At 41.8% G+C, this 27,671-nt stretch overlaps 1 protein-coding gene across 1 annotated transcript in view; it reads left to right on the top strand.

The window, feature by feature from the left end:
• Positions 1 to 27,671, top strand: part of LOC120913161 (ficolin-1-like) — a 58,674-nt gene that overhangs the window by 8,586 nt on the left and 22,417 nt on the right. Inside the window, exons 3-7 of the mRNA XM_040322899.1 lie at positions 16,956 to 17,009; positions 19,802 to 19,837; positions 22,523 to 22,558; positions 23,971 to 24,098; positions 26,355 to 26,484. Coding sequence (XP_040178833.1) covers positions 16,956 to 17,009; positions 19,802 to 19,837; positions 22,523 to 22,558; positions 23,971 to 24,098; positions 26,355 to 26,484 — 384 coding nt within the window. The remainder of the gene's footprint in view (positions 1 to 16,955; positions 17,010 to 19,801; positions 19,838 to 22,522; positions 22,559 to 23,970; positions 24,099 to 26,354; positions 26,485 to 27,671) is intronic.

Here is a 27,671-nt window from a genome sequence, read left to right as displayed (position 1 = left end):
AAGTTCCTACAAGTAACACCACTGTCTTTGATAAGATGGAATAATAAGGTTGAGTTCATTATCCTTGGCCATTCTCCTTGTTTGATTTCTCTAAGCCCTAGGCTCAGGTGTTCACTCAGCAAGTTTCCTATGATACCACAAACTATAGACTTGGATACATTATTGGTTTGAAGTGTTTTATTCAGTGCACTCACCGACATTTGAAAGTTCTGCAAATCTGCAGCAATGGTGTGAATGTTCTGAATATCTACTTTCATTTCAGCTAGAGCGTTTAAATCCACTCTTCCCCCTTTAAGCAGTATCTGCTGTAATCCACCCACAAAATGTAGTCCTCTTATATTTAGGCTGTCTATATCAACCCTATTCCAAATTGAACTACCCAAACTGAGGCCTGATATGATATCAGTACCCAGATCCCTCTTTGAGACCTTCTTAAAATTAAGCCCTTGTGTAGCATCCCAAAATAAGTTTATATGTGTTTGAAAGACCGTTTTAAACCATAATCCCATTGATTTTAGGCAACTCTTTGGAATGTTAAATGACGTAAAATTCAACAATAATGGTACTGATAAGTATGAAACATCGCTATACACTAAAGTTTGTGTTCGCTCAAGGAAGAGTCCTGGTTCTGGCCACGGTAAAATTGTAGGACAGTCTCTAGAATTTGTGACCATTATATTTAAGACTTTTGTATAGACTCCATCCTTCGTATCATGAGGGCTACATGATATAATACCCTCCTTGAATATCGTAAAATTCCTTTCTAAAGTCATTTGCATTTGTGGTCCATTCTTTGTCTCCACTAAAATTATATTTGTACTCCTGTGACGATCGCTCCCTTCTGGGTAAGTCCAGACGGCATATTCCATAAGGTAATCAGATTTTGGCATCATGATCTCACATTCAACGGTTATCCACCCCCCGACTATGCCCTTGACAGTATCCCCATGTATCTGGATGCCTTCTGAGTTCTGTAAAAAAGTAAGTTCTGTAGTATGATCCATTACACTTCTTTTATTTCGATCAGATTTCCCCAATGGTGAGCATTTGAATTCTTTAACTTGACACTTTTCCACTCTGATGTTTGTGATGCAAAGTAGTAGAGTGATTGATGCTGTTATCAGCACATATGCTAATAGAGGCTTGTATTTGTCCAGGGGCCTTCATTTTGGTGTAGTCTTCTGATATTCGCATTCCTCCTGGGACCTGAAAGACAATCTCAGGAAGAAAGTTAGACAATACTCTCATCCATAAAACCCATTTTTCCTTTAAATGCTTTTATCTGACATGCATGACTCCATCTTGACCTACCCTCTCCCAAATCGAACAAGTAAACAGAGGGTCCAATCTTGTCTATGACTGCATAAGGGCCCTTCCACTTTGCCTAGGGAATGGGTGAAACCCAGAGAAAAACTGTAACATTACTCTAGTCCCAATTTGGTATTCACTAGTGTCACCCATTGCATTAAACCATTGTTGTGAGCTTTTAGGAGTACATTCATCAGTGGCACACACAGCCTAATGTACTATGATCCTTTAAGATCTCTACCCATGATTCAGATAATGACACAGTTTCTAATGCTGCTGGGACTGGATTTATCAGATGTTCCCAGGTTCTCATTGTTCTGCCGAGCAGAGCTTCATAAGGGGCAAAGCCTATGGACCTGCACACTCTGGAACGAATAGTTGCCAGCACAAATGGTCATTTTTCATCCCAATCAGTACCTTGCTCATTTACAACCTTTCTAAGAGCATTTTTAATTGTCCTGTTCATTCGTTCAACCTGTCCTGCAGACTCAGGGTGATAGAAGATGTGAAATTTTTGGACAACACCAAGGAGCTTACATGTCTCTTGTACCACTTTACCTACAAAGCCTGGCCCATTGTCACTGTCTAAAACTTTTGGTATCCCCCACCGACTAAATATCTCTTTGACCAAGATCCTTGCAGTAGTAGTGGCAGTACAGTTTTTGGTGGGGAAAGCTTCAACCCAGTGACTGAAAGAATCCACAACAACCAGCAAATATTTGTTCTGGTGTGCAGTGTTAGGTAATTCACCTGTGTAATCAATTTGAATTCGCTCCCATGGTCCCATGGGAGCTTGTCTCATCAGTGCCCCTCTCCTCTTCCTATTTGCAGGATCATGCCTTGCACACATCAAACATGATAAGATATCGTCCTGCAATCCATAAAGATAAATCATTTTTGTAGGTTATCAAAAGGCCATCCTCCACCTGCACCTCTTGACCCTCAAATTGTATGGGCCCAGTCCCACACATTTCTTTTAGTTGAGCTAATTCCTCATCCTGATCTTGTATTTTACCCAACTCACATGTCCTTTCTTCAATTCCTTTTGCTTGAGCATGTGTAAGGGCAGACACTGGAAATGACAAAGTATGCTCTATATGAGGCCATTCGGGGGATGTTACTGCAGCCTCCTTTGCTAATCTATCTACAGTATTGTTCCAGTAGTGCTCGGTTGTTTGTTTTCTGTGGGCCTGTACCTTTCGGATACAAATTTTTGAAAAGAATTGGGTTTCCTCTTCTATCATTTTCCATAAGGATGCATATCTTATTTCACTGCCATCTGTTCCTTTAAAGCCCATCACATTCCACCATGAAAGATAGACCACTGCACCCTTGCATACCTGGTCTGAGTCAGAAGCAATGTTTACAATTCCACCATCATCTGTTAACTCAATGAGAACTTGCAAAAATGCAGCTTTTTCCACATACTGTGCAGAACGAGCTCTACATGAATATGAATATTGTCTCTGTACCTCTCCATCTTTTACATCTTTTTCTGATCCGGGTCACGGCACCAATGTAGTGATCAAATTTGTCCAATAAATGTAGTGATAAGGTATATGTGTATAGTGTGCCCAGTACTCCGGTTAGATAATTAATATCTTAGATGTTAGTACGATGACTAAAAATTTTTTGTTCCGCAGCAACTCACACCTGGTTCTCCAGAGAACGCAAAATTGAATTAACTTCCAATAACATACAAAGTCCAAAGTCCACAGACAATACAAAGGTCCAACAGAGTATATTTCAGAATCCCATATTTTCCTAGACCTGTGCTATATTCATTGTAGAGAGACAAGACTAGACTCCTTGAATGCCAGCTTGAGTGCTTCAAATATTGGACTCACACTGGAAGGGGGGGGGGGTTCCTTCAGGTCAATCAACTGTTTCCTTGAATGAAAACTTCCCCAAGTCAAATTACCATCAATAAATACTTCCTTATGTTTGCAAGGAAATACCAGGCCATTTTACACACCTAGGTCGTCTTAGATAAGATTAACACATCAAAGAGTCCTCTGTACCTTTTGATATGTGTCGTTTGACCACTAACCCTTTTGGTCAGCAAACACCTTTTCATGTGTAACCTTGAATGCCTGTATGTAAACCATGCCATATATATTATATATATATATATATTATATATATATATATATATATATATATATATATATATATATATATATATATATATATATATATATATATATATATATATATATATATATATATATATATATATATATATATATATATATATAATTTTAAATACCTACACATCTATATTAATATTACAACACCACATACATACATATATATATATATATATATATATATACACACACACACACACCATATCAATTAGAAGAATTTGATCCAACACCTCCACACTTGCTCGTTGACATGTTTCACTAGATATTAGCTTCCTCAGGACAAATACTGGGTAGGTGCTGGTGAATCCATGTCCAAGGATATGGGAGACTTAACTAAACTGGACAGACACTGAAAGATTTATAATTTCAGGTGTAACAAAACGATTCAAATGCATAAAAGGTTGTTTGTAATGAACCCGGTAAATTAAGTGCAAGAAAGCTGTAAGCCACTATGGAGCCGAGTTCAGACATACATATTGTATAGTAGTGACTAGACCAACTGCATATCAAAAACAGGGTCCAACCCTGTGATAGATATATATACTTTCGTACACTGTGGCATAACACGTCAACAAGGAGAAATATCAAGGACATATCTGCCTGATCCTGAATTGCTATAAATAGATATCCAAAAGGAGCATTCTACAAACTATGAGGAATAGGGTAGCATCCATCGTATCCTGGTATGGTGAATATCTCTATTGGGAGGCCTATTGCCAAGGCCCTGACAAAGAATACCGAATGGGTGATAGGAGTCCATATGACCCGCTCCAATATGTATAGGTGTTCTCTCCGTTACACACGGAGAGGACACCTATACATGTTGGAGCGGGTCATATGGACTCCCCATCACCCATACGGTATTCTTTGTCAGGGCCTTGACAATAGGCCTCCCTAATAGGGATATTTGCCATACCGAGATATGATAGATGTTATGCCTTCCAATGAAAAAAGTCAGACGGAATTGTTTCATCGGATATTCCAACCGTGAGTGGGCCCCATCAGACTTATTTCCATCGGAGTTTAGAAACAGAACAGGTTTTATTTTTTTCCCGATGGAATTCCGATCGTCTGTGTGGAACGTCAGAAAAAAAACAAAAAAACACGCATGCTCAGAATCAAGTCGACGCATGCTTGGAAGCATTGAACTTAATTTTTCTCAGCTCGTCGTGTTTTACGTCACCACATTTTGGACGGTCGAAATTTGGTCTGACAGCGTATGCTTGAACGGAATTTACAACGGAAAATTCCATCGGATTTTATCCCATCGGAAATTCCGATTGTGTACAGGGCATTACCCTATTCCTCTCAGTTTGGAGAACACTCCTTTAGATTTTTTGAGTTTCTTTTTTATAGATTGCTAAAGCATTTTGTATCCTCAACAATGGCCATTTGTTGTTTCTGTCACAATATTTATATTAGATTTCAAGTATAGATATGCATTGCCCATTGTTGAAGATACAGGTTGAGCAGGAAACAGGATAGTACATTCCTGGTCCCAATCGAGATTATTAACAAGTACATTCCTGGTTGGCAGCTGCACAAATATGGATATATCTCACTGCCTGTGATTAGCGCTGTGCAGTGTTGGCTTCCTGGTGGAATTGGGCAGGTGGGATTTCAAACACACCCGAGACCATCTCTAGTGGTAATCTATAGAAAAAAAAAAAAGGGGGATGAAAAAAAAAAAGAAAGGGTGTAACGGAACCGTCGTTATACCACTTCCTCCAGTCTGTCTGTCTGTGTATATATATATATATATCTATCGTATTTATCGGCATATAACACACACAGGCCTATAACACACCCTAACTTTAAGAGGGAAGTTTCAGAAAAAAAACTTTCCACAGCCCCCTGCGTATAACACGCAGGCACAGTTTACCCTCTATTTTCAGGGTAAAAAAGTGAGTGTTATACGCCAATAAATACAGTATATTATATATATATATATATATATATATATATATATATATATATATATATATATATATATATACACACACCGTATATTACAACCAAGAACTAGGCTGGACTCGTTCGACTGCAAAGCTTCCAATTTATTTAAACAAGAATACAGGCTTTTATACACTTGAGAAGGAGGTCACTTTTTTTCCACACAAATTAAGCTTTCTTTTGGTGGTATTTAATCACCGCTGGGGGTTATTTTCTGCTAAACAAAAAACATGGGGAAAAAAAATAAATCATGTTTCATAGTTTGTTATAAAATTTTGCAAACAGGTCATTTTTCTCCTTCATTGATATGCGCTGATGAGGCAGCACTGGTGGGCACTGATTGGCACATATAAGGAGGCACTGATGGCCACTGATTGGCGACACTTGGCACTGATGGGTGGCACTGTTGTGCACTGGTAGGTGGCACAGATGAGCAGGCAGTTGCTCTTCTTGATCGGAATCGATGTCCCTCTGATAGCCGCCGGTGATCGGCCATCAGCGTGAGGAGAAAAAATAGCCGATTACCGGCTCTGTTTGCATCACATGATCAGCTGTCATTGGCTGACAACTGATCACGTGGTTAGGGGTCGGGATCGATCTGTGATCAGCTGAGTCTCATTGACACAGGCTGTTTAAGAATGGGAAGACGTCCATGGATGCCCTCCCGGCAAAGTAGTTCCGCGCTGTAGCTGTAGTTAACAATGACCCAAATGTTTACCCAAAACATCGCACAATGGTTTAGCCAACGAGGTACAGCTGACTCATGGCTAATCCATCACAGAGGATCCTTCGAGTTGGTTCACACAGCAGCGGCACGACTTCAGGGGCGACTCTGCAAGTTGTCCTGAGGACGACTTCAGAGGCGATTTGCAAAATGACTTCTGTATAGAAGTCAATGCAGGTCGCCCCAAGCCCCCCCTCGAAGTCGTACAGGAACCTTTTTCTAAGTCGGAGCGACTTGCGTCGCTCCTATTAGAACGGTTCCATTGCATTGAATGGGACGTGACACGTCAGGCGGCTGAGCCGCCTGTCGTGTCGCCCCAGTGTGAACCGGGTCTCAATAAACCTTCTGGATGAACTCAAATATCACATTGCATGTCAGACTTGCCGACTCATACAGCACAATACACATGTTCATAAGTATAAATACAGAACTCCTTCAGACAATAGCAGACCTACTTACAACAAATTATGTCAGGGGGCCCCAGACAGGTGGCTTCCTAAATGCTTGTAGCTCCCTCAAATGTCAGGGCCCATAGTCGGTAGGCAAGAGGCTAGCAGGGAGAGGGGCCTGAGCCGACAGTCCAAAGGCCACCACATTGGAACCAGCGCCAGAAGGGGCACCTTCCACCACAAGACTTTGCAGTTTTAACAAGGAGCTAGTTAGCGGGCCGCCAGCCCATTTGTGCAGGATACCATAAGCCATCCTCTTCATAGTCAAGTACTGCCAGTTTTCTGTACAGTCACATAAGAGCTTCTCCTTCACCTCATGCAGCTTATTTGTAGAGCAGCTCCATGCCACAACACAGGAAGTCCAAATAGCACACCCATTGGGTGTAATGCGGTGCAGCCTGCCTCCTGCACCCTCCTCACCCAATGGGTAGCTGCAGTTTGCTTTTACATCCCTCCCAGAATCTCTGGACTCCCAGCCCACCCAGCTTACTATGTGGACGGGCTTGGATGACACCTTTGGCGACCATGTGCACGCCAGGTGGGACATGTGTCTGGATTCTGTGAATGTTCCGGCCACATCAGGACTGTTGCCAACACACTGGCAAACAGTAAAAATGTATTAAAACATGGACGGTGTCAGTAGGGCAGTGGATGTCAGTAGGGCAGAGGTAGGCGTCAGAGCAGTGGATAGTGTCAGTCAGTAGAACCATGGACATGTTAGGGCAGAGGTTGGTGTCAGTAGGACATTACATTGTGTGAGTCAGAATAACAGTAGTTGTGTTACTAGGACAGTGAATGGTATCAATCAGTAGAACAGCCGACATGTCAGAAGCATACCTTCCAACTTTCAGAGATAGGAACGAGGGACACCTAGTAGCAATATTATATTCGCCTATGGAGATAGTTAATTTCTGAAGTTTAGCCCCATTCCATGAGTGTGCGCAATTTGAAAGCATGACATGTTGGGTGTCTATTTACTTGGCATAACACCATCTTTAATATTCTACAAATATTGGGGCAAATATTTGTGTTTTGATTATTTTTTTTAATCCAGGAAAGTTTTTTTCCTAAAAAAACACGTTTGGAAAACTGTTAAGCAAATGCAGTGTGACAAAAAATTGCATCTACCGCCATTACACACATTATATATATATATATATATATATATATATATATATATATATATATATATATATATATATATATATATTATATATATATACACACACACACACACACACTGATACCTCGGTTCAAGAACGATTCGGTTCACGAACAGAAGCGTTCACAAAAACTTGCTCCGGTTCACGAACATGACCCACGGTCCTCTTCCCTGCTCTGACACATTCATATCAAGAGCACTGAACCAGTCCACTCAGATGGGGGGGTTCTGCCTCCTGACTAGCATGAGGGTGGACTCGCTTGAGAATCATGGAAAAACAGTTCATATGAATTCTACAACTATCATGCCCTCAGATGTTTTCCTGGATGCACAGTGTGTTTTTCTGACCCCTAGATTAGTCATTTAAATAGGGTTTGGGGATTGTTTCAGACAAGGGTTAAAAAGGCATGAAAAAATTAAAGCTGCGCTGCGTTACACTTGTGACATATCCAAATCGTGACCAATAATCAATTGATAAAATATAAATAGAAAAAAGGTCAGTGAATAAAACTGCAAGGTCCGCTAAGGACCGATACATAAGAAAACTCATATAAGACCATATATTAAACCACTCCAAAGTTAGTGATGCTGTGAATAAGGTAGTCATAAAATGAATGTTAAATAATGTTTCAAAATAACATGACAAAAAAAAAGTCCATTCAGAAGATCCTTCTTCCTAGGTGTTAACAACGAACGAGTTATACATTTTGTTCATGATGCCAGACAGGAAACAATTCATTTTTTGGATCTTACTATATTTAATGAAGGTCAATGGCTCATTCAAAACTAAGTCGTACTTCAAACAAACAAACTGACCAGAATTCCTTTATCCTCTTGGGGAGTTGCCATAATGACTCCTGGCTAAGAGTCAGTTTGTTAGGATGAGACAAAATTGTACAACTATTGATTTTAGACTACAGGCAGGAGTATTGAAGAATAGACTACAAGAAAAGGGTTATGATCCAGAGTCTTTGGAAATTTCAATGAAGGAAGTTGCTGAAATAGACTCCAATTATTACAGTCTCGTCCTAAAACCAACAGGGATAGGCCTATGGTACCGTTTTTATAACAACGTTTTCAACACAGCACTATGTGAATAAGAAACATTGGCACCTGTTAGGCAATGACAGGATCATCAAAACGTTCTTGCCATCTAACCCACGAGTAATTTTTAGAGGAGTACCCTCTCTTAGAGACAGGGTGGCTCCCAATGTGGTTGACCCTCCCACTAAAAGGGTCTCTTTTTTCAACGGAATTTAACTGGTTATCAATGCCGTAGATGCCAAATATGTACGTTGAACAAGAGTAAGTCTAGGAAAACAGTCATTCTTTTCGAGTAGTACCTCCAAGTAACACGGCATTGAACCTTTTATTACCTGCAGCTCAATAGGCATAAATGTTTCTATTTATATTTTATCAATTGATTATTGGTCACGATTTGGATACATCACAAGTGTAGCGCAGCTTTAATTTTTTCATGTCATTTTAGTGTGTGTATCTTGCATATATAGTTGCAACAGCTGTTCACTTTTTTCATTCATTATTTTCTATATTCACATTATACACCGTGATCGCGCAGTATTTCCTTTACACAAGGGTTAAAAAGGAGCTGTATTTTTTTAGCTTAATGTAGCTTAAAGTGGAGCTCCACCCTAAAGTGGAACTTCCGCTCATCGAAACCCTCCCCCCTCCGGTGTCACATTTGACACCTTTCAGGGGGGAGTGGGTGCAGATACACAGGTTTGTATATGTATCTACACACACTGGCAAACAGTAAAAATTTATTAAAACATGGACGGTGTCAGTAGGGCAGTGGATGTCAGTAGAGCAGTGGACATGTCAGTAGGGCAGAGGTAGGTGTCAGTAGAGCAGTGAATAGTGTCAGTCAGTAGAACCATGGACATGTTAGGGCAGAGGTTGGTGTCAGTAGGACAGTGCATTGTGTGAGTCAGAACAACAGTAGTTGTGTTACTAGGACAGTGAATGGTATCAATCAGTAGAACAGCCGACATGTCAGAAGCATACCTTCCAACTTTCAGAGATAGGAACGAGGGACACCTAGTAGCAATATTATATTCGCCTATGGAGATAGTTAATTTCTGAAGTTTAGCCCCATTCCATGAGTGTGCGCAATTTGAAAGCATGACATGTTGGGTATCTATTTACTTGGCATAACACCATCTTTAATATTCTACAAATATTGGGGCAAATATTTGTGTTTTGATAATTTTTTTTAATCCAGGAAAGTTTTTTTCCTAAAAAAACACGTTTGGAAAACTGTTAAGCAAATGCAGTGTGACAAAAAATTGCAACTACCGCCATTACACACACACATATATATATATATATATATATATATATATATATATATATATATATATATATATATATATATATATATATATATATATATATATATATATATATATATATACATACACACACACACTGATACCTCGGTTCAAGAACGATTCGGTTCACGAACAGAAGCGTTCACAAAAACTTGCTCCAGTTCACGAACATGACCCACGGTCCTCTTCCCTGCTCTGACACATTCATATCAAGAGCACTGAACCAGTCCACTCAGATGGGGGGGTTCTGCCTCCTGACTAGCATGAGGGTGGACTCGCTTGAGAATCATGGAAAAACAGTTCATATGAATTCTACAACTATCATGCCCTCAGATGTTTTCCTGGATGCACAGTGTGGTTTTCTGGCCCCTAGATTAGTCATTTAAATAGGGTTTGGGGATGGTTTCAGACAAGGGTTAAAAAAGGCATGAAAAAATTAAAGCTGTGCTGCGTTACACTCGTGACATATCCAAATCGTGACCAATAATCAATTGATAAAATATAAATAGAAAAAAGGTCAGTGAATAAATCTGCAAGGTCCGCTAAGGACCGATACATAAGAAAACTCATATAAGACCATATATTAAACCACTCCAAAGTTAGTGATGCTGTGAATAAGGTAGTCATAAAATGAATGTTCAATAATGTTTCAAAATAACATGACAAAAAAAAAGTCCATTCAGAAGATCCTTCTTCCTAGGTGTTAACAACGAACGAGTTATACATTTTGTTCATGATGCCAGACAGGAAACAATTCATTTTTTGGATCTTACTATATTTAATGAAGGACAATGGCTCATTCAAAACTAAGTCGTACTTCAAACAAACAAACTGACCAGAATTCCTTTATCCTCTTGGGGAGTTGCCATAATGTCTCCTGGCTAAGAGTCAGTTTGTTAGGATGAGATGTAATTGTACAACTATTGATGTTAGATTACAGGCAGGAGTATTGAAGAATAGACTACAAGAAAAGGGTTATGATCCAGAGTCTTTGGAAATTTCAATGAAGGAAGTTGCTGAAATAGACTCCAATTATTAGAGTCTCATCCTAAAACCAACAGGGATAGGCCTATGGTACCGTTTTTATAACAACGTTTTCAACACAGCACTATGTGAATAAGAAACATTGGCACCTGTTAGGCAATGACAGGATCATCAAAACGTTCTTGCCATCTAACCCACGAGTAATTTTTAGAGGAGTACCCTCTCTTAGAGACAGGGTGGCTCCCAATGTGGTTCACCCTCCCACTAAAAGGGTCTCTTTTTTTTCAACGGAATTTAACTGGTTATCAATGCCGTAGATGCCAAATATGTACGTTGAACAAGAGTAAGTCTAGGAAAACAGTCATTCTTTTCGAGTAGTACCTCCAAGGAACACGGCATTGAGCCTTTTATTACCTGCAGCTTAATGGGCATAAATTTTTCTATTTATATTTTATCAATTGATTATTGGTCACGATTTGGATACATCACAAGTGTAATGCAGCGCAGCTTTAATTTTTTCATGTAATTTTAGTGTGTGTATCTTGCATATATAGTTGCAACAGCTGTTCACTTTTTTCATTCATTATTTTCTATATTCACATTATACACTGTGATCGCGCAGTATTTCCTTTACACAAGGGTTAAAAAGGAGCTGAATTTTTTTTAGCTTAATGTAGCTTAAAGTGGAGCTTGTTAGATGCCGAGGGGCAGGGGGAAGAGAGATATAGATAGACAGAGACACAGAAGACAGAAGGAACTTCCGCTCATCAAAACCCTCCCCCCTCCGGTGTCACATTTGACACCTTTCAGGGGGGAGGGGGTGCAGATACACAGGTTTGCCTACAAAATAAATGACCAACTGCCAGTGGCGGTGCATCCATAGAGGGCCGCCCCCTCTCTCCTGCACCCGACAATAGATAGATTCATGCAATGCATGAATCTATTTTCGCTTCTGCCGCCCCCCTATTCAGATGTCCGGCCCCTTGTCGAGTGCCAGCCATCCGAATTACAGCAGTGGGGCTGTTTTGTAAGTGCCTGATTATAACCGTTGGCGGTGTTTGATGGGGCTTCCCAGTTTGCAGCTGCACAGGTCAGGAAATGTCTCACTGCCTGTGATTTGCACTCTGCAGTGTCAGCTCCCTGGCGGGATCGGGCATGTGGGGGTTTCGAACACACCCAAGCCCATCTTTAGTGGTCATTTGTAGGAAAAAAATAAAAAGAATGAGGGAGAAAGAAGGAGAGGGAGAGAGAAAGAAAGGGAGAGAGAAAGAAAGGGAGAAAGAAAGACAGAAAAGGAGAAAGAAAGACAGAAAAGGAGAAAGAAAGACAGAAAAGGAGAAAGAAAGACAGAAAAGGAGAAAGAAAGAAAGAAAAGGAGAAAGAAAGAAAGAAAAGGAGAAAGAAAGAAAGAAAGAAAGAAAGAAAGAAAGAAAGAAAGAAAGAAAGAAAGAAAGAAAGAAAGAAAGAAAGAAAGAAAGAAAGAAAGAAAGAAAAGGAGAAAGAAAGAAAGAAAGAAAGAAAGAAAGAAAGAAAGAAAGAAAGAAAGAAAGAAAGAAAGAAAGAAAGAAAGAAAGAAAGAAAATGGGATGAGGGAGAGCGAGAAAAAGATTGAGAGAGGGATGGAAAGAGGAATGGAAAGAGTAGTGGGCCTGAAATCGCAGGAATCAAAATCGCTGCTGTATACAATGCTTCTGTCGTGAGTCCAGCTCATCTGCCAGACCCACCGAACCAACAGTCCAATGGCAACTACATTGGAACCAGCCCAAGAAGGGGCCTCTTCCACCACAAGACTTTGCAGTCCTAACAAGGAGTTGGTGAGCAACTACATGGCACATAAGGTTTAATGTAGACAAATTTAAAATAATGCATTTGGGTGGCAAAAATATTAAATGCAGTTTATACACCGGGGGGGGGGGGAACCTCTGGGGGAATATAGGATGGAAAAGGACCTGGGGGTCCTAGTAGATGATAGGCTCAGCAATGGCATGCAAGCTGCTGCTAACAAAGCAAACAGAATATTGAAATGCATTAAAAAGGGGATTATCTCCGGAGATAAAATGATAATTCTCCCGCTCTACAAAACTCTGGTCCAGCCGCACCTGGAGTATGCTGTCCAGTTCTGGGCACCAGTCCCTCAGGAAGGATGTGCTGTAAATTGAGCGAGTTCAGAGAAGGGCACCCCCCTGTCCCAGAGCACCTACCTCCCCATGTTGAGGGCATGCGGCCTGGCACGGTTAAGGATCGGGGGCGCTCACTCGTCCCCACCCTCTTTCCTGACCGGCCAGGCTGCTGCTCAGATACGGGTCTGGTATGGATTCTGGGGGACCCCACGCCTTTTTGTTCGGCGTAGGGGTTTCCCTTTAAATCCGCACCAGACCCATGGGCCTGGTATGCTCTTGGAGGGGAAACCCATGCCGTTTTTTTAGTTATCATTTGGCGTGGAGTTCCCCCTCAAGATTCATATCAAACACAGTGCCTGTTACTGGCAGGGATCCAAGTTGGATCCCCGTTCATTGAAAGTCGAACATATGTCGGCTTCAAGTCGCAGGGCAAAGTCGGATCCAAAGTAGTACTAGTGTTGTGTCGCACCAGTGTGAACCCGGCCTCAGGTACGCAAGTGGCTAGGGTGTGCTTATTCCACGGGGTCAAGTACCTACAGTGTCCCCCGGTTCTAAGAAATCCAGACATTCCAAAATGTTTCCACTCTTCTCCTTTTCATTTACCATAATCCAGTAGACATGTGCACATATAAATTGAGGAATTTTTTATTCAGATGTATCCGAATGAAATGGTAATGAATTTTGTTTTAATACATTTTGTTTCGTATATTCATTTTCTAACATATTAAACATTTTCAGAACCATTTGAATCAGTTGAATATTGATCAACGATCCCAATTCTATTCGAAGAAAAGCTGGTTGCCAATCAGAGGGCCAGTGTTCTGTCAAAAGAGCCAACTAGTCAAAATCCCCAATTACGTCACTTCCGGGGACTTTCCAGCAGCGATTGCATATTTCGATGACTTTCACAGAACACCAGCAGTATATACACCTCGGTACATGACGGGTTGTTTTGACATAACACCGGCTAAGGAGTAAAAAAGTTGTCGCCGCCATGTTTTTGTTACCAACAGGCGGACTAACAATGTTCACCCATTATATCATGTACTGTAGTGCAGTGTTTCCCAACTCCAGTCCTCAAGGCACACCAACAGGTCATGTTTTCAGGCTTTCCATTATTTTGCACAGGTGATTTGATCAGTTTCACTGCCTTAATTACCACAGCCGTTTCATCTGAGGGAAATCCTGAAAACATGACCTGTTGGTGTGCCTTGAGGACTGGAGTTGGGAAACACTGCTGTAGTATATACGCTGCCGATGTTTGAGAAGTGCCCCCCCCACCCATCGAATAGTGCTTGGGACGGCCGTACGCCATAGCACAACTGCTGATTTGCCTATCAGCTGGGCTGATGTAACCATGGCGCATGCGCACATCATAGGCGGTATCTCTCGGTGGGAGACACCATTTCACAGCCACAATTTAAAACTGTACAAACAGCGGGGAAACCGGATCATCAAACTGTAAAGCCGCCCGGCAACAGTGAGGCACAATGTGAGAACTACGGTCCCCCCCGCTGTTTGTATAGGTTTCAATTGTGCCCGTGAAATAGTATCTCCCATCGAGAGATACCTTGTACGATATGCGCTCGCGCCCTGGTCACGTCACTCCAGCTAATCAGCAACTCAGCTGGAGTGCGGCTCCATCTTGCGCATGCACTATTTGATGGGGGTGGACTTCCACAGAACACCATTGTTCTGTGAAGGCAGCCAAGTCAATTACTGCTGTTGGAGAGTCACTGGCAGCTGGTGCCCCAAAATCAATTGCAACCACTGTGCCACATCAAACGCAGCCATTGTGACCCCCCCCGGCCCGCCCACTTGCTGTCTGACCAGCACTTATCCCATCTTGGTGCAAGGTCAGGCAGCAGGTGACGACTGCAAGCTGTGGGATGGGCAGCGGGTCTGGCGACGGCTCCCATGTCCTCCATGCTTCCGTGCGTCTTTCTTCCTGCTAGGAGTCCAATAATAGCGCCTGTCCTTTCAGTCAATCAGGGGATGGGTATCAGACCTGTGCTACCTGATTGGCAGAGAGGCGGTTGAGCGTTGGAAAGGGAATTATTAACTTGTGTAGCGCTACCCCCTCAGGAGCCGCTGGTTATTTTTTGGGATCGGCGAATTAAGCTACCTCTAATCGTTGTCTAGGGTGATAGCAGTGAGTAGAGCAGTAAATGAATGTCCAATCAGCGAAATAGGTTTTCTGAATGCTTTTTTTCTCGGCCCAACATCAACATGAGGTAGGACAGGAAAGGTTGATGAGGTAAGAAAACCTTGCAGTATCAGGCTTGGATAGAAGACGAGCAATCCTGCTCTCAGTAGTAGTAGATGCAGTTCGTCGCCACTCCAGCCAGAGTGGGTGAAGTGCCCTCGGACAGACCCCTGCCACAGGCCTGGCAGCCGAAGTAACACTTTAAGGATGCTGGGAGGAGCAGGTCTCTGCCACAGACCTGGCTCTGTTGGAGCCTCTGCCACAGGCCTAGAACTTGGATGAGCTAAATGGTTGAGCGTATCCTCCCAGTAAATTTGCGCTAGGGTCACCGGTTGACAGTGGAAGTGTACCTGTCAATGTCCCGGTCACCAGATCCCCGATGATTCGTTCAAGCCCTTTTGGACAACCTGCCTCCGGGTTCTCCTCAAGCCGCCCCCCACCGAACGACATACAGCCTGGGATCTCCTCAGTAGAAGGGGGACCCAGTCAGTCACTGGGGCCCCTCTGTGGCATCAGTTGCTCCGGGCCAGGTGGGCTCAGAGTCAGGAACTCTGCGTTGCGCGCGACCCCAGGCCAGGTAGGCCATAGTGGTGGGGCCCGCGATGTGCACACCCTAAAGGTGGGTGCCGCACCCGGAACCAGGAACCCGCGAAGAACGGCCTCTGCCACAGAAATACTCCTCCCCAGCATGCCCCACGAGGGAAAACTCCTCTACTTGTCTGCTGGACCTCTCTGGTGCCACCTGCCTGCCAGGGATGGTACCGCATCCCTAGAACACAGTCTAGCACACAGAACAATCCAGATTTGGCAACAGCCAAATTTGACATAATTCAGAATGAGAGCAAATGATATCTTATTCCCCACTAACTTTAGCGTAGCGCCTTTACTGAAAGTAAAGGGGCGCTACACTTGCTTTTCTAACACATCTGGGTGGGCTCAGAGCGCAATGCTCTGTACTCTGAGCCCACCCTATTTTGAAGCCTATTAGAGTCTACGGCTCCAATCAGGTGCTTCAAAAAAACACCCCCAAAAGGACCCGGGCGCTTAAATAGGGTGTGGCCGCAGCGGCCATTGATAGATTTATACTGAATCTATCCATTATGAATATAGGGGTGTGGAGTGATAGAGGGGCCCTGCTCACCAGAAGTGACGTAATTTGAGATTTTGACAAGTTTGCTCTTGACAGAAGACCGGCCGCTGCATCCTTAACAACCTAGGACTCTTCAGCTGTCAGTGGCGTTCCCCGTAGACAGCTAAATGTAAACAAAACAATTGGCGTAGAGCACCCCCCCTCCCGAATCCATATCTGATCTTTAAAGAGCTATGGGCAAATGGGACAGGTACCAAAGCTTTCAGGTACCATTTTTTTTTTTTTTTTTTAGGTTGTGACCAGTTTTAAGGTGATATTGTTTCATCAGATTAATATAAAGGGCAAGAAACTACACCAATGCTTAGGTTAGGTGTTGTGATACATGGGAAATCTGATGACATTTCCAAGTTTCAGTAGGACTTAATGGAAGCTTTTTTGTCATGTTTTCTGTTATTTAGGAGAAAAAGGATATCCAGGGATTGCAGGAAAATCTGGTCCTCCAGGTGAAAAAGGTTTGTAGAATTCAGCAATCTACATCCTCTATGTGCTGACTGCCACTCTGCCATTTCTTCTTCAGCTCTTTCCATTATTTCCCAAATGTGTCTACAATTTTCAGTACAGTGCATTGCAAAAGTATTCACCCCCTTGGCTTTTTACCCATTTTGTTACATTACAGCCTTTAGTTCAATGTTTTTTTAATCTGAATTATATGTGATGGATCAGAACATAATCTAAGTTGGTGAAGTGAAATTAGAAAAATACATACATAAAACAAATTTTTCAGAAATAAAAAAAAACTGATAATTGCCATGTGCGTATGCATTCACCCCCTTTGTTATGAAGCCCATATACAGCTCTGGTGCAACCAATTACCTTCAGAAGTCACAGAATTAGTGAAATGATGTCCACCTGTGTGCAATCTAAGTGTCACATGATCTGTCATTACATAGACACACCTTTTTGAAAGGCCCCAGAGGCTGCAACACCTAAGCAAGAGGCACCACTAACCAAACACTGCCATGAAGACCAAGGAACTCTCCAAACAAGTAAGGGACAATGTTGTTGAGAAGCACAAGTCAGGTTTAGGTTATAAAAACAATATCCAAATCTTTGATGATCCCTAGGAGCTCCATCAAATCTATCATAACCAAATAGAAAGAACATGGCACAACAGCAAACCTGCCAAGAGACGGCCGCACACCAAAACTCAGACCGGGCAAGGAGGGAATTAATCAGAGGGGCAGCACAGAGACCCAAGGTAACCCTGGAGGAGCTGCAGAGTTCCACAGCAGAGACTGGAGTATCTGTACATAGGACGACAATAAGCCGTACGCTCCATAGAGTTGGGCTTTATGGCAGAGTGGTCAGAAGAAAGCCATTACTTTCTGCAAAAAACAAAATGGCACGTTTTGAGTTTGCGAAAAGACACGTGGGAGACTCCCAAAATGGATGGAGGAAGGTGCTCTAAATCTGATGAGACTAAAATTGAACTTTTTGGCCAAGAAAACACTGTCTGGCGCAAACCCAACACATCACATCACCCAAAAAACACCATCCCCACCGTGAAACATGGTGGTGGCAGCATCATGCTGTGGGGATGTTTTTCAGCAGTTGGGACTGGGAAACTGGTCAGAGTTGAGGGAAAGATGGATGGTGCTAAATACAGGAATATTCTTGACCAAAACCTGTACCACTCTGGGTGTGATTTGAGGCTAGGCTGGAGGTTCACCTTCCAGCAGGACAATGACCCCAAACACACTGCTGAAGCAACACTTGTGTGGTTTAAGGGAAAACGTGTAAATGTGTTAGAATGGCCTAGTCCAGGGATATGCAATTAGCGGACCTCCAGCTGTTGACAAACTACAAGTCCCATCATGCTTCTGCCTCTGAGTGTTATGCTTGTGGCTGTCAGAGTCTTGCTATGCCTCATGGGATTTGTAGTTCTGCAACATCTGGAGGTCCGCTAATTGCATATCCCCGGCCTAGTCAAAGCCCAGACCTCAAATAGAAAATATGTGGTTAGACTTAAAGATTGCTGTTCACAAGCGCACGCCATCCAACTTGAAGGAGCTGGAGCAGTTTCGAATGGAGGAATGGGCAAAACTCCCAGTGGTAAGATGTGGTAAGCTCATAGAGACTTATCCAAAGCAACTCGGAGCTGTGATAGCCGCAAAAGGTGACTCTACAAAGTATTAAATTTAGGCGGGTGAATAGTTATGCACATTGACTTTGTTATTTTGCCCCATTTGTTTGCTTCACAATAAAAAAATTAAATAAACACACATCTTCAAAGTTATGAGCATGTTCTGTGAATTAAGTTGTGCAAATCCTCAAAAAATCCATGTTAATTTCAGGTTGTGAGGCAACAAAACAAGAAAAATGCCAAGGGGGTGAATACTTTTGCAAGGCACTGTATCTGCACAGAAGGTGTTTTACCTTACAGGAGTTGTAAAGGAAAACATTTTTTCACCTTAATGCAATCTATGCATTAAGGTGAAAAAACATCTGATGATGGTGCGCGTTTGGCCCCCGTTTTACTTACTTGACCCATCGAAAGTCCCGTGCTCGGTCCCGAGATCCTCTTCGCCGCTCAGCCTGGCTGCTGATTGGCTAGAGCAGATGGATTGAGAGCAGCGCAGCGCAGCCACAGTGAGCGGCTATGGCCGATCGCTGTATCACGGGAGCGCGCCCGCAAGGACTCATCACCGTGCGAGCTCTCGCATTAATGTGATGGGTTCTTGCGGGGAGGACCAGAGACAGCCGCCGAGGGACCCCAGAAGACGTGGATCGGGGCCACTCTGTGCAAAACGAATTGCACAAAACAAATTGCACAGTGGAGGCAAGTATAACATGTTTGTTATTTTAAATAATTTTTTCCCTTTAGTAACCCTTTAATGCATAGAATGCATTAGTGTAAAAAACCTTCTAGCTTTACAACCACTTTACCGACATTGTTTCAACTTGCATATGAAATTGATTAGCACCTGCTTGGTATAATTAGTTAATCCTACACCTAATCCTACGAAATCTGACTTTTGTGCAAGTGTAAAAATTGATGCAGTTAATCAAAGGGTAGTCACACCAAATATTGGATTTGATTTTGATTTTTCTTCTGTTGCATTTCTTAAATGGATAAAAAAACAATTAAAATTATATATATATATTTTTTTTTTTTGAAAACATTCTTACTTTACAGAATTTCTTCACACCTTCCTAAAACTTTTGCACGGTACTATATACACACACACACACACAAATTATTTTGTTTATGCTGCAATACTGAAAGTTTTTATGTTTATTTTAGGCGATAATGGCTTAAGGGGAGAGAAAGGAGAAAAAGGTAAGACTTCCAATGGTAAAGACTTCCATTTTTTAAAATATACTTTAATGTTACGTACTTGGGAGCAGCTTAACGCACTGTGGTGTCTAACACAAGTATATAATGGTCATCCAGTTCCCAAGGTGCTGATGTCAACTGCGCCTCCTTGATTATTGTCAGAGTGATTATACGGCAAAAAAATATTTAAAACATCTTTTAAAGTAAAATAGGTTTAATTAGGACATCAGGCACTACTAAAAAGTGTGGGGAAGAGAGGGGGGTGTAGGTATGGCGCTGTTCTGATGAGAAGAGTGTCTTGTACCAACAAAATGTCTTGAGATCCAAAATAAATGTAAGGCTCAGAGTGTTACCCCAGCCGGGTGTTTGACTTCACACTTCTCTAGGACACATTCTCGTAGCAAACAGCATGTGATGGTTTAAGTATATTGAACCCTCCGCCGGGTATTTACTGATGTGATACACCCTCGGCCGGGTATCAAATAAGTGAATAAAGTGTTAAATTAAAGCGGTGGTTCACTCTGCTGAACAACATTTCAGCATACAATTCGGCATCGTAGCGCGAGCTACAGTATGCCGGTCTTACATTTTTTATCCCCGTACTCACTGTTTAATCGTACCTAGACGATTCCGTCTGCCGCGGGGAATGGGCGTTCCTAGCAAGAGGGAGGGTGATTGACGGCCGACTGGCACGTCACGCTCCCCGAAGACAGCCGGAGTAGGTCTCGGCTCTTCACGGCGCCTGCGCACAGGCTATGCGCAGGCGCCGTGAAGAGCCAAGCCTATTTCGGCTATTTCCGGAGAAGCGTGGCGCGCCAGAGCCGGCCGTCAATCACTTTCCGTCTGGATTGGAACGCCCATTCCCCGTGGGCAGACGGAATCGTGTAGGTAGGATTAAACAGGGAGTACGGGGATAAAAAATGTAAGACCGGCATACTGTAGCTCGCGCTACGATGCCGAATTTTATGCTAGAATAAAAAAAAAAAAAAATTTTTTTTAATAGGGTGAACCCCCGCTTTAAGTGGGAATTGCAATAATTAATAATGACTGCTAATCATATGCATAAATTCATGTAAAGTGCATAAATAAAGTCCATATAAAATTCATGGAGTAAAAGATCAACATAGTAAATCATCAAAAGAAAGTCCTTGTGAAAAATAAAGGAAGTGATAAAGTGACTTGTGCTTAAAAAACTTCAACGTTGATAGGTAAATATTTCAGATCTTGTTCTGTGCGTGGCAAACCGTGCTCTTTACAAAGTTGCACTCACCAGATACTTCTTACCCTCCAGGGGTACGACGCAATCACAGTATAAGTGCCACTGTGTAGCAACCTAAGGAAAAGGGGGCCAACTCCAGGCACTGCTTACGATCCTCCAAGGCGTTTTATGCAGAAGAGAGGATGCCCATAGAGTAAATCTATTTAAAATAAGATTTATTGTAGAAGGCGTATAATATACTCATATATAACCCATGTGCGGTTGAGCGCTAAATTGAACCGAATGCGGTGGCCATTTTGGGAGAGGTATTATAGACCGGAGACCTCGTCTGGTAGAAAAAGCTACGGCGGTCTAGGGGTAGACCAACACCACACCAAAGGTCAGGGTATGAGGCAGACAAGGATAGTCAAGAACAAGACAAGGACAGTAAACAGGATCAGACTTGGAGCACACAGGAAGCCAAACACACAATATTGATCAGCGAGGTTGGCTTGCAGTTTTATTAGTGTTCCCAGTTAGAGGCTGGGGTGGAGCCATGCTTGAGGGAAGATTAGACAGGTGTGAGTGCAGGCCCTAAGGCTGATACACAACCAGACAGGGCATGAAAGTACTACTGCAGAATCATGACAGGTGATAGACAATGACTGCAAGCTCTTTTGCAGGTGCATTTTTTCTAGACTTTTCTTTAACCCCACAGGGTCACCTTAACCTTGCCCTAAATGTCTAAAGTCAACACTCCCAAGTGCCTACATGTATGTACCAAGTTTAGGAAAGCCCCGGTAGCTCCTCCTGCTGCTGATTTTGGGTAATATTTTAGATATTTATAGTGTGACAGTTGTACTTTAAAGATGAATTCCGGGTACTGGAATTTTTTTAAATTGTCCCACTGATGAAGCTTGGCCCAATCTAAGTATGTACAGTGCCTTGAAAAAATATTCATACCCCTTGAAATTTGGTTTTAACCCTTTTTTGGCCATTAGCGGAGTTAAAAAGCACCCGCTAGCGGTCGAATACTTCTGCAAAAATGATGGTAAAGCGGCGCTTTTTAGTGGTGCTTAACTGCCGACACAGCCCGCGCCCCAGAGTGAAAGCAGCCGAAAGGGGGACTGAATACAAATGCACGCCACACTTTTTACATATTTATTTGTAAAACAAATTTGAGAAACATTTATCATTTTTAATTCCACTTCACAATTGCCACTTTGTGTTGGATTATCACATAAAATCACAATAAAATACATCTGTTTTTAGTTGTAACATGGGCCTGTGGGATCCCTCTAGATTAGAAGCTGGAAATCACTGTAGTAGACACCGCTACAATACGCTAGTATGCAAATAAGGACTTCTGCTCTTTTTTCGATTTGCATATATGTTCCAGGTGACTAATTAAATGTACAGAATGTCCAATATATCCAAACTAATCCAGCACAGATCAGCTAACAGTCAAAATTCTGTATTCCTCACCACAGGAGACAAAGGCGACTCTGGAGTACCTTCTTTGTATGGTAAGTTCAACCTTTCCGAAGGGAATGTATTACTTCTACATCTATCATTTGATCAAAGTATCTGTGAAGTTAGTAAAAGAAAAGTATCCCAAAATTCTCCTAATGGGCAAATACAAAGCCTGTTAAATATAATAAGTTTTCCTTTTTTTCCGTTTTTACTCCAGTGGTCCTTTTCCAGAGTGAGAGGTCATGCCTGTATTTTCTGAGAGTGAAGATAGAGTGACGTCAGTGGCGGGGAGGGGGAGGAATATGCTCCCTGTGCTGCAAGGCAGACGGCGGCCGTCCATTGTAACAAAGCCCCTCCTCGTTCGTGATGGACGGAACACTGATACGATGCTGGGATCAGTGTTTAGTGTTCCATCTATCACAGACGAGGAGGAGGAGCTTTGTCACAGTGGACGGCCGCAGACTGCAGCAGCATGGAGATCAAAAGGTACACGGGAGATCAGACACGGTGAGGCTGCAAATGGGCATTGTTGACCCTCTTTTCCACTTACAGTAGCGGCTGCATTTCCCACCCTAGGCTTATACTTGAGTCAATACGTTTTCCTAGTTTTTTTGTGGTAAAATTAGGTGCCTCAGCTTTCACTCGAGTATATACGGTAATTAAAAAAGGAAGACAAGACCTAAATTAAAATGTTTATTTTAGGGCTCTGGTGCCCAGCCTGTGGTTCTTTGGCACCTATTGCATAGCACCTGGGGCCCCTGCAAACAGTAGTCTGTTTTCTCCCTTACCTAGGAGCTCATTTAGGTCAGTGGAGAAAATATATTCTTTAGACTGGATTCTAGTAGTTTGGTTTGATTCTTTCGCACTTTTATTTTTATTTCCTATGATCTTTTATAACTGATCTTGCTGTAACAAATATTAAATGCGGCAAAAGTATGTTTTTATGCAGTCTGCAATGAGCACCAGAATGGAAGCATTGATTTGTAAAGTGGCTATAAAAGTAATGATCTCTTGCAGACTCTTGTAATATGTCTGCAGTCTCTGACCATCTCCCCCAGCATGTCTGCAGTCTCTGACCATCTCCCCCAGCATGTCTGCAGTCTCTGACCATCTCCCCCAGCATGTCTGCAGTCTCTGACCATCTCCCCCAGCATGTCTGCAGTCTCTGACCATCTCCCATAGCAGGTAAACGATGTGCCCCATAATGTGCCATGTGCCCCGATGTGCTGAGCTCTGTACCGTGCCCTGGGCCGGTCTGGATGAAGGCTATGCGTTAGCGTGTGTGTGTGGGCATTGAAGGACCCGGCCTTGGGGCGGCAAAGGGAGTAAATCCGGCCTGAATACATAACAGAACAATGACAAAACAAGATGTTCTTCCAATCCATATGAAAGTTAGGATATTGTCTTATTATTCACTTATAAGGATCAGTACATCTCAGAATAAATATTTTTTCAAACCTCTCAGATGCGAAAAACTGCAAGGAAATCCTACAGCAGGGTGAAATTCTAAGTGATTGGTACACCATACATCCAAATGATCAGAAGCCCATGAAAGTGTTGTGCGATATGCATACCGATGGAGGAGGCTGGATTGTAAGTGATCAGAAGATGGAGAACCAATGTAGATAAAGAAAATAAAAAAAAGTGAAGATTTGTTAACGATATATGTCGTATTGACAGCAATAACCGTGCTAATGAATCAGATACCAGCTTCAGCTCAGCCTCATTTAATCAGCCGCGAACCCTGATGTGTTTCACTTGGCTAGGGCTTGGTCGTAGAGGTAAACCTAGCCCCGGGGTCAGTACCAGGGAACCAGGCAGATAGAGGCAAGCCGAGGACGGTATAAAAAATCCATAGAGCAAGGACAGGGACTAGTCGGGTCAGCAACGGGCGATCAGTCAGTAGAAACACAGGTCATGGGGAAGCTGAAGAACATCCAGCAATTAGCAGACAACAGGGTTTCCTTTAACCACTTGCTGACCGGCTCACGTACACTTGGCGTCGGCAAAGTAGTTAATTCCCCGCAAATCGACGCACCCGTACGTCGGCTCCTTTAAGAGTCACAGCAGGCTCGCGCCTGCTGCACAGCGGGGACCCGGTGCACGTAGTTGGCGGGCCAAATCGCCGCCGGCCTCCCACGATCGTAGGCATAAGAGCCAGAACAGGGATTTGTGTGTTAACCCCTTCCCTGCCAGTGACATTTACACCGTAATCAGTGCATTTATTTAGCTCCGATCGCTGTATAAATGTCAATGGTCCTAAAAGCGAGTCAAAAGTGTCCGATCTGTCGCCCCGCAATACCGCAAAAAATTACAGATTACCACCATTACTAGTAAACAAAAATGCTATAAAAATCCCATAAATCTATCCCAACGTTTATAGACGCTATAACTTTTGCACAAACCGATCAATATACGCTTATAGCGATTTTGTTTACCATAATATATAGAACAAATGAAGAAATCTGTTTTTTTAAAAACATTTTTGGGGATATAGCAAAAAGTAAAAAATAGTTTATTTTTCCAAAATTGTCGCCCTTTTTGTTTATAGCACAAAACATTTAAATCGCAGGGGTGTTCAAATACCACAAAAAGAAAGCTCTATCTGTGGGGGGAAAAAGGACGTCCATTTTGTTTGGGTGCAACGTCGCACAACCGCGCAATTGTAAGTTAAAGCAATGCAATGCTTTATCGCAAAAAATGGCCTGATTAGGAAGGGGGTAAATCCTTCCGGGGCTGAAGTGGTTAAATAGGCAGCTTTGGCCTACAATATTTTATTTAAGTTTAAAGAGAGGAGGATAGTATGTCTAATGTATGCTCATCATGCATTGGACATTCAATGTTGGTGTTTGGGCAGTTGGTCTGTTCCCCTAGCATAGCAAATAGTAAAAGCAATATGAAACTACAGGTGAACTTTAAATTAGAAAAGGTTTGGAATGGGACTGTGCAGGAAAAAGAAAAAAAAAAAAAAAAATATATATATATATATATATATATATATATATATATATATATATATACACACACACACACATACACACACATACACACCTCAAAAATAAATTACTACAAAACATGTTTCTCCATTGTAAATTGGTTTCTTCAGGAGTTTGTCAAGCACTACTAAAAGAAGAAAAAAAAAATAGGTCAACTTAACATCCAATATTCGGTCTGTCTTGCTAATAAACTGGGTGGCCGAAATGTAGCGAGCTATTCCATTCAAGGAACCTAAATAAACCTATTTGTGGGGTGCTTGCCAAGGGTCAGTGATAATTTTGTCGACTAAATTAATACTATTTTAGTGGACTAAAACTAAAACAATTAAGATGACTAAAATACGACAAACGAGTATGACAAGCTAAATCGGAATTTGACGTCAAAGTTAACACTGGTCTATAGTGCATGATCAAACCTAAATACCATAAACATATTAGATTATTCACTCCAGCAAAATATGAGTTTGAAAATTGTAGAGAAATGCTTAAACAATGCATTAGAATTTAACTACACCCATTAGATTTTAGACAACCAACATGAGTTTTATAGTCTATTAACATGTACTGGAGATTTAGTCGAATAAATATGACTAAAACAATTGCAGATGACTAAAATGGGACCAAAACTAAAATACCATTTTAGTCAAGACTAAAACTAAATCAAAATTTGCTGCCAAAATGAACACTGCTAAGCATTCCTTTTCAGCTGTAGTATGAATGAGACCTTTTAGAAAATGACGGAGTCTGTTAAACAGAAAGATCAGTATACAGGGTAATGGAATAGGCAATGGTATCATTAAGTGAGACACATACCCAACCATCTTTTTGCAGTAATTACTTTCTGTATGTGTAGGTCTTCCAGAGACGTTATGATGGCTCTGTTGATTTTTTTCGTGATTGGAAATCCTTCAAAAATGGCTTCGGGAGCCGTCTGACTGAGTTCTGGCTGGGAAACGACAATCTTCACATGCTGACGTCATCAGGTAACACTGCCACATGAGTACCTTCATCTCCTCTCCATCCCATTTCTAGAGATACTCAGACACTAGAGGTTGACGACTCAATATGCAAGTACAAACTCAAGTTTTGGTCTATGTGAGCTGGTACTTCAAGCTCAATGTTCAGCTGATCAACATTTGTATACTTATGCTATGGAGAGGGATGGAGGAACTTCTGCCAGAGACCTTCAAGAACCATAGTTCTAACAAGAATGGTCATTATATTTCCCTCCTGAGCTCTTGGCCAGGGATGTCTGGCACGGTTTAAAAACATGAGATTGGTGCTCTAGCTGGTTTTAAATTAGAACAGAAGGCTAAACATTTTTTCATTTTGGGAAGGTTATAACCCTGGTCAAATTTTTTTTGCCATGTCCCATTGGGTAGATTTCCCTTTACATCCTGTCTTAGCTTCAACATGATGCGAGAAAAACTATCTTCAAAGTGATATATAGAATAAAAAAAAAATTATATATATATATATATATATATATATATATATATATATATATATATATATATATATATATATATATATATATATATATATTAGCTGAATACCCGGCGTTGCCCGGTCTTCCTATCTTAACCTTTTGGGGAGGAAAATCATAGTAATATAAATATACCCATCTTTTATATAAGGGTGTAGGTAAGGGTTAATTTAACTGTCATATATTTTTATTTGGCATATAAGTAATATGTGTACCAGGTATTATTGAAATATCTCCAGGCGTACAGAAGTTATGTGGGAACATTAAAGTCCCATGCAAATCAATGGGAAATGTAACAAAAACCCCGACCCTCACAAATGGGGGTAGTTAAGGGATAAATTAACTATCCTGTAGTTTAAGTGGACATATAAGTAACATGTGACCAAGTGTTATCGAAATATCTACAGCCGTTTGGAAGTTATGAAGTAACATGTATTTCCCATAGAGTTGAATGGGACTTTAAAGAAAAACCCCGACCATGGAAAATGGGGGTGGGTAAGGGTTAAACCACCTATCCTATGTTTGTTGCTGACATATAAGTAACGTGTGCCAAGTTTCATGTTAATATCTTTAGCGGTTTGGACGTGATGCTGGAACATACATACACACGTTGAGTTTTATATATAGATATAGATATAGATATAGATATAGATATAGATATAGATATAGATATAGATATAGATA

Source organism: Rana temporaria, chromosome 9 (assembly GCF_905171775.1).
Source record: "Rana temporaria chromosome 9, aRanTem1.1, whole genome shotgun sequence".
NCBI lineage: Eukaryota > Metazoa > Chordata > Amphibia > Anura > Ranidae > Rana > Rana temporaria.
This window is presented reverse-complemented; position numbering and strand designations above follow the sequence as displayed.